This window comes from Schistocerca piceifrons, unplaced genomic scaffold (assembly GCF_021461385.2).
Source record: "Schistocerca piceifrons isolate TAMUIC-IGC-003096 unplaced genomic scaffold, iqSchPice1.1 HiC_scaffold_864, whole genome shotgun sequence".
Classification (NCBI taxonomy): domain Eukaryota; kingdom Metazoa; phylum Arthropoda; class Insecta; order Orthoptera; family Acrididae; genus Schistocerca; species Schistocerca piceifrons.
Window position 1 is genome coordinate 89,605 of NW_025729129.1, and position 15,879 is coordinate 105,483.

The 15,879-nt window shown below is 43.1% G+C and overlaps 1 protein-coding gene across 1 annotated transcript in view; it reads left to right on the forward strand.

Moving 5' to 3' along the window:
* Positions 1–11,624, forward strand: part of LOC124771026 (lysosome membrane protein 2-like) — a gene marked incomplete at both ends in the record, with an annotated part of 81,645 nt that extends 70,021 nt beyond the window's left edge. Inside the window, 2 exons of the mRNA XM_047249267.1 lie at positions 4,302–4,446; positions 11,415–11,624. Of these exons, the coding sequence (XP_047105223.1) occupies positions 4,302–4,446; positions 11,415–11,624 (355 nt within the window). The remainder of the gene's footprint in view (positions 1–4,301; positions 4,447–11,414) is intronic.
* Between the last annotated feature and the right edge of the window lie 4,255 nt (positions 11,625–15,879).

The following is a 15,879-nucleotide window of genomic DNA, read 5'->3' on the forward strand; positions in this document are numbered from 1 at the left end:
GTCCGGGTGAGTAGATATATGGCTCATGGCACACACAAAAAAATTACTGTTTCGTGTAGGATTCTCGAACGTAGACTAGTCATACGTGTCAGGTTATTCACTGCGGTAAAGTTTCAGCGAGTGAAATTGATGGAGGTCGTGACAACTAGCTATTCACCATATATCGCATCGTCTGTCATTGATGTTCATATAAGAAAACAAAGCAATGAATAAGTTGATTGCTCCTAATTAACTATACCTATTTGTTGAACATTAAAACTTGATAAATTTTCCTGTGGAGCAAAAGAAGACATACGACCCATAGTTTAGGGTACGACTGGAATGATAGGCTAGTAGTGCGACTCCGCTATTTAGTGATAGTGTCAAAATCTCTCTGAAATGTGTCGTAAATTCATGAAGGTGTGTCCCGTCTTCGCAACTAAATAAACGCTGTTTGTCTTTTACCATACACGTTTCGCTTCCTTTATTTATGAAACATCTTCAGTGGCCTGTCCCACAAGTTTGCATTACAGAACATACGAGAAGCCGTAAGTATAAAAAGTCATTGCTCATCACCATGACAAAACACGGACACGAACCTTCCGACATGGAAGAGGACATGTAAATTTTTGAAGTGAACAATCGCAACATAAGCTCCTGATATTACAGGATAGCTACCATATAGGAAGAGCTTTTTCAGTGAAAAAGTAACTAATGACAAAATCAACATCAGCAATAGCTCAGTGACCATGTTAGCCACTAATCTCTCTCTCACTCTCTCTCACTCTCTCTCACTCTCTCTCACTCTCTCTCACTCTCTCTCACTCTCTCTCACTCTCTCTCACTCTCTCTCACTCTCTCTCACTCTCTCTCACTCTCTCTCACTCTCTCTCACTCTCTCTCACTCTCTCTCACTCTCTCTCACTCTCTCTCACTCTCTCTCACTCTCTCTCACTCTCTCTCACTCTCTCTCACTCTCTCTCACTCTCTCTCACTCTCTCTCACTCTCTCTCACTCTCTCTCACTCTCTCTCACTCTCTCTCACTCTCTCTCACTCTCTCTCACTCTCTCTCACTCTCTCTCACTCTCTCTCACTCTCTCTCACTCTCTCTCACTCTCTCTCACTCTCTCTCACTCTCTCTCACTCTCTCTCTCTCTCTCTCTCTCTCACTCTCTCTCACTCTCTCTCACTCTCTCTCACTCTCTCTCTCTCTCTCTCTCTCACTCTCTCTCACTCTCTCTCTCTCTCTCTCTCTCTCTCTCTCTCTCTCACTCTCTCTCACTCTCTCTCTCTCTCTCTCTCTCTCACTCTCTCTCACTCTCTCTCACTCTCTCTCACTCTCTCTCTCTCACTCTCTCTCACTCTCTCTCACTCTCTCTCACTCTCTCTCACTCTCTCTCACTCTCTCTCACTCTCTCTCACTCTCTCTCACTCTCTCTCACTCTCTCTCACTCTCTCTCTCTCACTCTCTCTCACTCTCTCTCTCTCACTCTCTCTCACTCTCTCTCACTCTCTCTCTCTCTCTCTCACTCTCTCTCACTCTCTCTCACTCTCTCTCACTCTCTCTCTCTCACTCTCTCTCACTCTCTCTCACTCTCTCTCACTCTCTCTCACTCTCTCTCTCTCTCTCTCACTCTCTCTCACTCTCTCTCACTCTCTCTCACTCTCTCTCACTATCTCTCACTATCTCTCACTCTCTCTCTCTCACTCTCTCTCACTCTCTCTCACTCTCTCCTCTCTCACTCCTCTCTCACTCTCTCCTCTCTCACTCCTCTCTCACTCCTCTCTCACTCCTCTCTCACTCCTCTCTCACTCCTCTCTCACTCCTCTCTCACTCCTCTCTCACTCCTCTCTCACTCCTCTCTCACTCCTCTCTCACTCTCTCTCACTCTCTCTCTCACTCTCTCTCTCACTCTCTCTCTCACACTCTCACACACTCTCACACTCTCACACTCTCTCTCTCACACTCTCACACACTCTCACACTCTCACACTCTCTCTCTCACACTCTCACACACTCTCACACTCTCACACTCTCTCTCTCACTCTCTCTCACACACTCTCACACTCTCTCTCACACTCTCTCTCACACTCTCTCTCACACTCTCTCTCACACTCTCTCTCACACTCTCTCTCACACTCTCTCTCACACTCTCTCTCACACTCTCTCTCACACTCTCTCTCACACTCTCTCTCACACTCTCTCTCACACTCTCTCTCACACTCTCTCTCACACTCTCTCTCACACTCTCTCTCACACTCTCTCTCACACTCTCTCTCACACTCTCTCTCACACTCTCTCTCACACTCTCTCTCACACTCTCTCTCACACTCTCTCAGCGTAAACACACGTTAAATACACAGTGAAAAGTGTAAGTGAAGTACTGTAATAAATATTGGCGAGAAAACGCAGAAAACCGGTCGTACGGAGATCGAGTAAACACACCTCCAGTATGACGCACATGACTTAACAAAACTGGAAATCGTAAATAATATCGAACGATAATTTAACTTCACGAAATTTGTGCTGCAACAGTTGTTTCTAACTTGAAAAACAAGTGAAATGATAAAATTTAACATAACGTACTTGTAACTACTACATAGTGCATTCATTATGTATATAAAGAAAAACATGTATTAAAAGCCAATGAAGATCCTTCATAAATAAAAAGAGTGAAACGAGTTGCAAAAACGGAACACAGCTCCATGAATCTTGAGGCGACTAAGGAACGACAGAAAACGGAAAAGTCGATGTATCTTACAGCTTGTCTGTTGTAAGGTGTAAGCTACGTTCGTGGTTCACACGATCGGGATATGAACCGTGGCCTCGGAGCCATACACTGAGACGCAACTGTCTGCAGGATGGCAACATGCCGCTATGCTGCGCTTTCGCCTTTTATTTGTAACATTTCTCTCCTGTTCGTCTCAACCAGATTGTACTTTTTTGAAATATAAGAAGACGTTTATTGTTGAAACTTTCAGAAAAAGTTCCTGTTAACCACTGATATCTGATGACAACAAGTAGCGCATTCCTTCATTCCGGTTATAACTTGGTGATGCATCGATCGAATATCGTGGCATACGCTGGCCGTCCTATCTGCTCTCTTTTTTTAATGAATCTGATTTTTGTAACTATCACAGTTCAACGTAATTCTCGGTAAAATTTCATTTCCGAAGGGAAGATGCTATGTCGCTTACAGGAAAACTGACGCACACCGGATAGAAACTTAACTCATAACTAGTTATAATTAAAATTATTACAACTTTCTCAGACTTAATCAAAATAAAAAGCGTTAAGTGCTCTTACTTAAACATCTAACTCAGAAACGGGAACGTTAAGAAATACCTTTTACTTGTATTTTTATTTGCATATAACAATTACGATACTTGAATCGAATAAGCAGCCAACACAGATCGTGCAACCAAGCAGTGGTAATCAGAACCGTAACCGTACTAGCAATCAGAATCGCTAACAGCAAATGAGCGTTTTCGACTTCTGCAATCTGATCTGTCAAACCGTGAAACTGCCAAGGCACTACGAATTACAGCAAAACACCCTAAACCTCTCTGAATGCAGCTCCTTTGGAGTGCACAACAACAAAGCAGATAAAAAATAACGCAAAGCGCAAAATGGTACATTACCGTTTCAGTGCACAGTATTTATAGGAAATCATGATTCGCAAACAGCAGTATTTCCACGTGGTTACAGATGCAATTTCGGTCATAAACGGGCCATCATCAGTTATAAAATGACATGAAACTAAGATGACAAACCATGACTATTGACAATAAACTTATAAACCTGGAGAACATAAAGCATATAGTAGACATGTGACAATGGGCAACTGATACTTGAGGTTTGCTATAAACATGATTTTTGATGTGATATAAATACTGAGAAAGGTCCATTTATGAACGAAACCGGTTGATTAATGGACAGTTCATGTTTCGTAAACCTAGATTTTCCAAAACTTGCTAGAAGCTGTAAAACATAGTCACTTCAAAATAATGTAAATATTTCTTTCATGAAGTACTCGAAGAACTGCTTGGTAAAATACAGGAAGACCGTTTCGAAATCACTTGAAATTGTAGCTTTCATTGTATTTCTCTTAATATAGTAGCACCTTCTCGTTACTTACACAGTCCTACCAAACCTTTTTTCTGAAGATAAATTTAAGCATTAATGTAAATGGGCTATGGTGATAGACCTATTCTACATGAAGTATGGGTAGACTTTTTTCTACTTAAGTGCTGATAAAATTTGGTAACAATACTAATGACGGTGTATATTTATTTACAGTTCTTCGAACTTTTCGTTTCAGGGAGATTTCCAAAAAGACTGATATCAAATTTGGTGACAACGACACCACTATAACCTACAGGCTGAACAACACGTACGTCTTCGTCCCAGAAGAGTCAAACGGCACGCTGAACGATACAGTCACCGTCGCCAACATGCCGCTTATGGTGAGACACGACTTCCTTTTCTGACCACTAAATTGTTTAAGGCTATCTCTAGGTACATTGTAATGTTACGTACATTAGACCAATCATCACAAAACTATTCCATTTAGTTTCATAATTGAAACAGCAACCAGCCCTAAGTATGGCTTGGCAGGATTTATTTGACTCAAACCATGACCGATTTGATTTTTTGTAAATCCATCGTCAGATGGTTGTTTACTCACTGGAACCTCGTTTCGTAATTAATGTTTACAAAACAAGGCACCCGCAAGAAAAGAACGAAACTCGTAAAGACCATGAGAAGATGGATTTGTAGAAAAACAGAAACCGGTCGTGATTTGATCCAAATAAGCCATTCTTGTGGCTGGTTGCTGTTTCAATTATAGACGTTATTGCGTTACACCAACGGTTATCAAAATGTCAATTTTTGACCAAATAGCGGAATCGTAATTGCTACCCAAGAAAAGTCAAATATGCGAGATAATCTCAGACTTGTAGAAGATTTAAGTTGACAGTTGTCAATATTATCGAACAAAGAGTTCAATAAGCCATTGTTGCAAAATACTGATCAGAATCACTGATAGAAAAACGGAGAAATCCGTGAAAGCCGGTCTTTGATAGAAGAGTTAGCGGTCGGGAGAAATGCAGAAAAACGTAAGGCCGAGCTTACCTAACGATTTATCCTCGGAGATAGGTTTGAAGAAAGACAGATCTACGTGTACAGAATTAGTGGGTTTACAGCAAGATTGTAAAAAATGTTGACTTCAACGACTCTGTGAAATTCTGAAGTTAGCCGAGTAACATACACAGAGAAAAAAGTTGTTTGTACATAAACCGGACTGCAATTACGGGAGTGGGGCATAAAAGAGAAGCAGTAACTGAAAAGTGAGCCTTAAATATTGTAGACCGTCCTCGGCATCATTCGGTAAGTACTTCAAGCTGGCATCAAATGAAATAAAGGACAAATTCTAAAAGGGACTTAATGTCACAGAAAAAAAACATCAAATGAAATAAAGGACAAATTCTAAAAGGGACTTAATGTCACAGAAAAAAAAATTAGAGACAAAAGTTTGCTGAGGACTTAATTGACAGTAGATAAAGTATTTGGAAGGGCAATTGAGTGGAACGGGTAGTGTCTTGAAACGAGGAAAGACCAACATCAACAAATGAAAAAACCGAGTAAGAAACGTAGTCGAATTTAATCAGCTGATGTTGATACAATTTGGTGGGAAATCACACACTACATGCAGTCATAGACTTGGCCGATTTTCGCGGTAAAATAATTGAAAGTAGGCGAAGTAGGGATGGTATAAAATAAAGTAACAAAGAAAAATTTGGTAACAACTAATACAAATTTGTTTCGTGGGCCTTCCTGAAAATATTTATATGGAATGCCGCCTTCAACGGAAATGAAACGTGGACGATAACCAGTTCGGACGAGAATAGAAACTTCTGAAATGATTCGCTATAAAACAATATTGGAAGTCGTACGGGTAGGTGGGGCACCTTAGATACTAAATCGGACTTGGGGAAGTGGAGGGGGGGGGGGATGGAAGAGAGAGAACGAGAATTATAGCCCAATTTGATCAAAGGCAGGTATCTGTCGATAGGACGCATCCTGACCCACGAAGGTATCGCCAGTTTTGGGGGAGGGGGGGGAAGAGGCAGTAAGCATATCGATATGTATGTAGTTTGCTGTAAAAATGCTAAGGCTGACACTTGCACAGGATACAGTAGTGTGGAGAGCTGCATCAAACCAGTCTTCGGACTGAAGAAGAAGAAGAAGAAGAAGAAGAAGAAGAAGATGAAGGCCATCCCGAATTTTTTCTTCGTTCCGTTCCTGTTACTAATAACAAAACCGTTTTTCATGTGGTATAACTCCTCTTATCAAACTGACTTTCGTCCAGCACTTCAATTCCATCTCTTAACGTCCTTAGGTGCGATACACGGCCTACAACTTAACAAGCCTCATGGACACTGCCTACCTAGCCACGCAGGAGGAAATAAATCGCAGTTGCATGTGGTAAGAGAAGTCGGAGCGTGTGTACAGTATCGACAACTAACCGAAAGGATCGTGCAAATAAATCAGCTTCAAAAAAAGATAATTCTCCGCAGAAAAATGCGTGTTAATGAGACCAGTGCTGTACAAATGCAAGCTACAGTAAAAGAAATCAGAATTACTGAGTGTTCTCTCACATTACGCTTCTTGGGGGGGGGGGGGGGGAAGTATTAGTTGTGTTGCTTCCCGCAGACGTACGTCTACAGATAGTGAAGGAACTGCCGCACACGAACTAAAATTGTCAGTTATTACTCAAAAGAATTAGCAGTCCTAAATCACAATCAGTAACGTGGTTATCGAACAAAATTCGATCATTCCAGCCCATTTGTGAATAAACAGTTGAATATGAACAATGTTTACAAGAATTTAGGAACTGTAGTTTTAAGGACCACCAAACCGTGTGCAAGAAAGGTGTGTATCTCGGAGCATGAGCGCATAGCTACAGTCTGATCAAGGATCTAGGAGCGATGGTGGGGCCACGGATAACAAACGTCTCCCGCCATACAATTCTAACTCACTTGCCTATAGTAACAGAGCCCATAACAATGAACTGAGGAGTTATCATGCTACAGTTTAGAAACCCATTTTTTTCTGTTTGAAAGAACAGTTGGGTAATTCAATCGCCTGGTCACGATGGCGACTGCTTGTGTTACTCAGCGATACAGAGGCCACAATTACCGTACCTGCTGCATAACTCGTCATATTCAGTGCGACCAAACTTCGTCCTCTCACAGGTGAAAGTGTTACTTCACGTTGTGATAATGCGATTTGAGTGTACCCATGTTTGTCTCACCAGCCTTCAACGCCACAATTTCATTGAACGACCCCGATTAGTGGATATATATTCCTTCGCATTTCCTAGGGTCTACAGTTGGCTGTTGTACCAAGGCAGTTCCTTCATGAAGGCTAAACACGTCTACTGCCACATTGTGAGCCATAGTGAGCGCTCTCAACATAATCCTTCCTTCCCCACCGATTCATTCTAATGAGCGTTCACAACACAGTCCTTCCTTCCCCGCCGATCCAGCGGAGGACCACCTAATTAATCTTATCAGTCCACCTAATTTTCAGCAGCCTTCTTTAACACCGCAACTCAAATGCTTAGATTCTCCACTTTTTCTACGAGGGCGTGCTGAAAAAAGCGTCCGAATTTTTTATTCTCTTCTAAATATCCGTTGAACCATTAAAAGTCGTGCATATTACTCGGTTGACTTTACCACTTCGCAATTGCTACCCTCTGTGTGGGGTGTAATGTAGCTGTGGCGATCCGTTGTAACACCCCACCCATCACTTATCTGGTATTGGCGTGTGTTCACCCCAGTTAATTGACCAACAGATCAACAGAGTGCAAAACTGCCGCAATATCGGATAACGCAAAATAAAGTAATAAGCCCCTGTGACTCCTGATTGAACTGTGGTGGCAGTGTTGACATTAATTGATTCAGAATTGATCACTTTTAATTAAAAAGGGGTGCACATTGGTGTTATATTCAGCTATTGAACACCAGATGCAAATGTTGAACATAAAATTAATTAATAAAGTGACTTGAGATTTCAACTACTTGTTTGAAAACAGATGCAGTCAATCAGCACAAATTTAACTCCCAACCTTCAATCATCACATTAAAAGACTCTCCTATGAGGCAGTGGTAATAAATTGCGTTTGCGTGGAGTAAAGCGCGATAACTAAAAAGTAATTCCTATCGACTGACCCAGGCGTAATACGAAGTGCGAGAAGAATTCTGCAATACACGGCCCATGAAACCCTCGAGAAAATCTTGCCAACGTGATCCAACAAATCAAGCAGTGGCCGGAGCTGGCGCAATATCACCTAAAACAGCGCGGAGGAGCGGCTTTGTTGTGCAGACGTCGGCCCACCTCATGGTGCTGCAAGGCTGCGCTCGTCTATTCACTCCTAGCTATCTTGCTCAGTACAAAGCTGAACCAAAACTTCTTATCTCCAACCTCAATTGTTCCATTTGCTAAGTCCTAAACTGCAGAGATGCTCACTCTTTCTCAGGCAAGCTGAGTAAAGAATGCCACATCCGCACTCAAGGCAAGCTCGGAACAGAACAACACTACGGAGACTTCTCACAGTCCTCTCTTCGCCTCGGTTTCCTCTCCAGCAAAATCACTTACGCCAATTGCAGCACAAGTCGCGTTAATTATGTGTCGCTTCCCAGTGCCAACCAATGCCTGCTCTGGGAAGTGAACAAATTCCCACAAAACTTCCCTTCATCTCACCTTATGCTATTTAGCTCCTCCCAGGCCACCCATCAAGGTTAGTGTCTGCACATACACCAATTTTTCCGGAATTCTGACTCCCAGGAGAGTACTTCAAATTCCTTGGTCCCTCGTTCCCATTGGAGGACGGCGTATTTCATTCTGTCGCTCTTCACCTGATTTACTTCAGACTCTGCAGACCGCGATTACAGCATGAAGTTGCTATAGTCACGAACACGCGTATGTTGAGCTCTGTTGACCGCTCCACCGTAGCTTTGCACGGCTTTCTCGCGTGTTTCGCTGAAAACGGAACGACAGACATTTATCAACAGGCGTACAAGTCCTCCGTCTGCTTCCCGGTACACCAGCATGGGGCCAACCACCCACTCAGTCACTTACCTTAAGGCAGCTGGAGGCCGCGCCCCGTTACCGCTTTCTCAGAGCTTGAGCCGCCCTAAGCTGCCTATTGTTGCTTCCCTTCGCCGCTCCCCCGCACGGCCACAGTCAATTCTGATTACTTCCCTGGATAAACTAGCCTCCAGTAAATCGACGCATTTCCACAAAGTTTTCATGTCGTGTGAATTACTTCAAAAACCATCACCCGACATTAATTATTCCAATACATCCACACTATACCCTCTACAAGATGAATTGTGCCTTATCAGTCATTTTTGTTCAGCCCTACAGTTCACTCAACGTGAGTTAGGTGATCTTTAATGACTTCAACTAAGGGGCATAGTTCTTGCCATCTTACACCATAAGAAACAGTGTGCTGTAATAGTGTTATGAACTCAGCGAGTATGTCCGCACATGGCGCACCCTCTTCTTCAGCATGACAGTGCCAGACAGCACACGAGCGCTGAGACGTCTTCAACAATCTGACGCCTTAGGATCGTTGTCATCGATCTTCCTCCATGCAGTCCTGTCTGGCCCCATCAGATTTTCGTCTGTTCCCGAGACTGAAACAACACCTTCAAGGAATTCACTTTCAGTGATCAAGCGCTACAAGCAGAGATGAGGTTGTGGCTCTGTCAACAATCATTCTTCAGTGACGGTATGAACAAACTGGTCTCACGTTAGGAGAAATGTGCTTGACGACAGGGATTGGAAATTAATACGTATGTGTGAAGAATAAAGATGTAGAATGTTAACAACGCTTTTCTTTTTTTAGAAACCTTAGAAGTTTCCCGAAAAAAATTCGGAGCCATTACTTTTCAACTTGCCATCATAGTTTCACACAGTCCATGATTGACTACCATTACATTTATGTGCTCCAGACGTACATTCTCACAAACTTTCCCCTCAGATCAAGGCCTATTTGTGACACTAATGGAGCTTCTTTTGGTCAGCAACGCCCTGTTAGTCTGTGCTTATCCGCCTCTTATACCCTCCTTGCTTTGCCCCCAATTTTTTTCATTTCCGAGTTGGCGTAATGTCTCCACCTATTCTGTTATATATGGTCCCAAATTTGTTAAGTTTATCTGTAATCTCATGTCTGCTACTCCTCTAAACATTCATTCGTTTATTCTGTATGTATTCAATAGGTAACTCAATTCTGTCTCGCTTCTACTGATAACAGCAATATCATCTGTGAATGTCATTTATAGCCTTCTGGATGTTAAGTCCGCCCTGTTAGGCAAAGCTGATTTTTATTGTACCCAGATACGTTTCAGCACCTCTGAGCCATTAGTATTCTTTTAATTGAAAATAGTGAAATGTTAACATACTTTCAGTGATGATTAATCAATGAAAATTATACTTAAACAACAGTTGTTTTTGTCATTACCTTAATTTCACAGTCTATCCTTATGTAGGACCCTTCGTGTATCATGATGTACTGGAGGCTTGTCAGCTGCAACGAACTTCATGTTTAAAACGTAACGTCCTTGCGTCAAGATATTTCGCGATTATTTTTGGTATTACTCATGGTTTTTCTTTCTCCAGATAGTTTTATTTCTGCGTTCTCATGAGTCACTGAAAAGCACATACAAATTCTACATGTATTTTCTAGAATATTGTTTGTAACGAACACTCTCCATTTCTCTGAATATTGCAGTGTATTCATTCCTCTATTGTTAGTTCATGGAATAGGCTGTGGCTGGTTTTTCTTATTTTTAAATCTGTTCGTATTGTAGTTCGTTGATGGTTGTGGGCCATTAGGTGGGTAGCAGTTGTCCTAGCGAACGTGAGTTCATATATGCCTGATCTGCTAAATTTGACTCTGAGTGTTCCTTGTGTTCCGAGCACACTCTGTGCTACGTCGTCTGTCCTGTACCCCTATTTGAAGCTCACGCGCGTCCACACACACACACACACACACACACACACACGATTGTTCGCAGAATGGGAAAAATATTTAAAAAAAGCTTCAAATAGGGTGTAGGACGGACGACGTAGTACAGAGGAGAGTGCTCGAAACACAAACACTCAGATAAATTTAGGGGATAAGGCGTACATGAACTCTCGTTCACCAGGACAACTGCTACCCTCCTACTGGCGAGCGCATGCTCTGTTGTGTCCTGCATGTGCTTAATGTCTGTGTGTTGTTATTCTGTGTTAAGTTAGACTGTAATCTTTTATCTCAGTCCGTTGTATCTTCCGAAACGAGTATGTGAAACGTAAGTTTCTGCCAAGTTCAGTTGCGCGCCTTCACGCCTGTGTAACAGACGGCTCCCCGGTGACTTTGCAGACGGCGTTCGCGCGCATGCAGGACGCGGGCTTGCTGGCACGGCTGGCGCTGCGGAGCGGCATGAGGGCGCTGCAGGCGCAGCCCTTCCACAGCCTCACGGCGCACCAGCTGTTCTGGGGCTACAAGGACAAGCTCATCAACACCATCCAGACTGTCATGGGGCCCTTCAATCCCGCCATGAGGAACCTCAAGGTCGGCCTGCTCCAGACGGTGAGTGCCCTTACACCAAGCTACTTTCGGAGGATCCAAACTCGGCTGCAGCCGCAAAATCGTGTACAAGCTTTATTCAAAGAAATATGACAATTACATCTACATCTACATGACTTCTGCCATTCACATTTAAGTGCTTGGCAGAGGGTTCATCGAACCACCATCATACTATCTCCCTACCATCCCACTCCCGAACAGCGCGCGGGAAAAACGAACACCTAAACCTTTCTGTTCGAGCTCTGATTCCTCTTATTTTATTTTGATGATCATTCCTACCTATGTAGGCTGGGCTCAACAAAATATTTTCGCATTCGGAAGAGAAAGTTGGTGACTGAAATTTTGTAAATAGATCTCGCCGCGACGAAAAACGTCTTCGCTTTAATGACTTCCATCCCAACTCGCGTATCATATCTGCCACACTCTCTCCCCTATTACGTGATAATACAAAACGAGCTGCCTTTTTTTTTTTTTTTTTTTTTTTTTTTTTTTTGCACCCTTTCGATGTCCTCTGTCAATCCCACCTGGTAAGGATCCCACACCGCGCAGCAATATTCTAACAGAGGACGAAAGAGTGTAGTGTGAGCTGTCTCTTTAGTGGACTTGTTGCATCTAAGAGTCCTGCCAATGAAACGCAACCTTTGGCTCGCTTTCCCCACAATATTATCTATGTGGTCTTTCCAACTGAAGTTGTTCGTAATTTTAACACCGAGGTACTTAGCTGAATTGAAGCCTTGAGAACTGTACTATTTATCGAGTAATCGAATTCCAACGGATTTCTTTTGGAACTCATGTGGATCACCTCACACTTTTCGTTTTTTAGCGTCAAGTGCCACCTGCCACACCATACAGCAATCTTTTCTAAATCGCTTTGCAACTGATACTGGTCTTCGGATGACCTTACTAGATGGTAAATTACAGCATCATCTGCGAACAACCTAAGAGAACTGCTCAGATTGTCACCCACGTCATTTATATAGATCAGGAACAGTAGAGGTCCCAGGACGCTTCCCTGGGGAACACCTGATAACACTTCAGTTTTACTCGATAATTTGCCGTCTATTACTACGAACTGTGACCTTCCTGACAGGAATTCATGAATCCAGTCGCACAACTGAGACGATATCCCATAGGCCCGCAGCTTGATTAGAAGTCTCTTGTGAGGAACGGTGTCAAAAGCTTTCCGGAAATCTAGACATACGGAATCAACTTGAGATCCCCTGTCGATAGCGGCCATTACTTCGTGCGAATAAAGTGCTAGCTGCGTTGCACAAGAACGATGTTTTCTGAAACCATGCTGATTACGTATCAATAGATCGTTCCCTTCGAGGTGATTCACAATGTTTGAATACAGTATATGATGCAAAACCCTACCGCAAACCGACGTCAATGATACAGGTCTGTTGTTCGATGGGTTACTGCTACTACCCTTCTTAAACACCGATGCAACCTGCGCAATTTTCCAATCTGTTGGTACAGATTTATCGGAGAGCGAGCGGTTGTATATGATTGCTAAGTAGGGAGCTATTGTATCAGCGTAATCTGAAAGGAACCTAATCGGTATACAATCTGGACCTGAAGAGTTGCCCGTATCAAGCGATTTGAGTTGCTTCGCAACCCCTAAGGTATCTACTTCTAAGAAACTCATGCTAGCAGCTGTTCGTGTTTCGAATTCTGGAATATTCCATTCGTTTTCCCTGGTGAAGGAATTTCGGAAAACTGTGTTCAGTAACTCCGCTTTAGCGGCACAGTCGTCGGCAACAGTACCATTGGCACTGCGCAGCGAAGGTATTGACTCAGTCTTGCCGCTTGTGTACTTTACATACGACGAGAATTCCTTCGGATTTTCTACCAAATTTCGAGACAATATTTCGTTGTGGAACCTATTAAAGGCATCTCGCATTGAAGTCCGTGCCAAATTTCGCGTGTCTGTAAATTTTAGCCAATCTTCGGGATTTCGCGTTCTTCTGAGCTTCGCATGCTTTTTCCGTTGCCTCTGCAACAGCGTTCGGACCTGTTTTGTGTACCATGGGGGATCAGTTCCATCTCTTACCAATTTATGAGGTACGAATATCTCAATTGCTGTTGCTACTATATCTTTGAATTTGAGCCACATCTCGTCTACATTTGCATACTCAGTTCGGAAGGAATGGAGATCGTCTCTTAGGAAGGCTTCTAGTGACACTTTACCCGCTTTTTTAAATAAAATTATTTTGCGTTTGTTTCTGGTGGATTTGGAAGAAACGGTATTGAGCCTAGCTACAACGACCTTTTGATCATTAATCCCCGTATCAGTCATGATGCTCTCTATTAGCTCTCTATTGTTTGTGGCTAAGAGGTCAAGTGTGTTTTCGCAATCATTTACAATTCGCTTGGGTTCGTGGACTAACTGCTCGAAATAATTTTCGGAGAAAGCATTTAGGACAATCTCGGAAGATGTTTTCTGCCTACCGCCGGTTTTGAACAAGTATTCTTGCCAACATATCGAGGGAAGTTTGAAGTCCCCACCAACTATAACCGTATGAGTGGGGTATTTATTTGTTACGAGACTCAAATTTTCTCTGAGCTGTTCAGCAACTATATCACCGGAGTCTGGGGGGTCGGTAGGAGGAGCCAATTATTAACTTAGTTCGGCTGTTAAGTATAACCTCCACCCACTGTGAGGCAACGGTTGAGAATTTAGCATACTATTCAGAGGCTAACAAGACCTGAACCAGGTGACTTAACACAGTGAACAGTCCGCTCCCCATATGATCCCTAAGAAAAAAAAGTCGCTTCATGACAACTAATGAGCATCTGCTGCCCAATCGAAGGTGAAATACAGGTAACAGCGAACGAGCGAGCACAAACACTAATATATACAGGGTGTCTTACCTAACTCCGCCATATCAAACGGCTCTGGAACAATAGATATTCAAAAACGGTTTTCACCAACATGAACGAAACGGCAGGGGCTTAGAAAACCAAATACTATACGAAATTTTAAAACGTAGACAAATACTATTTTCAACACAGACTTGTGTATTTTTAAATGTACACCCCAATTATTTCTTAAGCAATCAGTAGCATGAAAAGGCACAAAAATCATAGCGTTGGTTGCATCGCAATACGTAAATTACATCCCGAGAAATTGCGAAGCGAATTTGACGCTTTAAATTAATGAAGCGCACAGCTAACGCACGTCTGAGACTCAAGCGTGCACCTCACTCTGCCTGTGCCAGGGGATTATACAGTATGAACGTATACACAATCCACAAAAATAAAAAAGTAACACGTCCTACGCAAAGTTACGTTTTTCAAATTGTAAATGTATGTTTATTCTAACGAAATGACAACAAGAGCTACAATTAGAGATAACACACTTGAATTCGCTTTGCTACACACATTTATTAGTGCCCTGTCGCCCAGAGAAACTACCGAGCGGGGTGACGCAGTGGTTAGGCACTGGACTCGCATTAGGGAGGACGACGGTTCAATCCCGCGTCCGGCCATCCTGATTTAGGTTTTCCGTGATTTCCCTAAATCACTCCAGGCAAATGCCGGACTGATTCCTCTGAAAGGGCACAGCCGACTTCCTTCCCAATCCTTCCCTAATCCGATGAGACCGATGACCACGCTGTCTGGTCTCCTTCCCCAACCAACCAACCAGAGAAACTGTATTGTTGTGCATTACATCCAGCACAGGAAATACACCCACATCTTGACCAATGAAACTGTTTCACGTCAACATACGTTCGCAGTGCCCTCAGTTTGCATCAATACGCATTTACAGACGGATAACGAGAGTATTGCACAGATCGTAGAGTTGCTACAGATATTGCCGCACACGCCGCAGTAATATGATATTGCATATCATCTACTGTCGTTGGGGGTTCTTGATACACTCTCTCTCACTGCTCCCCAGAGAAAGTAGTCTAATGGCGTAAAGTAGGGGGACCGTATCGGCCATAGCAGAGTACCTCCCAGCCCCATCCATCTATTTTGAAATATCGCGTCCAGAACGTCTCTGGCAACTTCTGCATTTTGTGTAGGACATCCATCATGTTGGAACCACATTGATAGACGCGTTTCCAATCCACCGAGGGCCGAACAGCACAATAACCCTGAAAGAGTGGTTCGGTGTGGGGCAGTGGAGGGGAGAAGTGGACTGCGGTAGTCGTCGTGGGGTTGTGGACCACTGCGGCTGCGGCGGGGACGGAGCATCTCCGTCGTTTCTGGGCCTTCGGTTAACATACTAGTACTACTACTACTACTACTA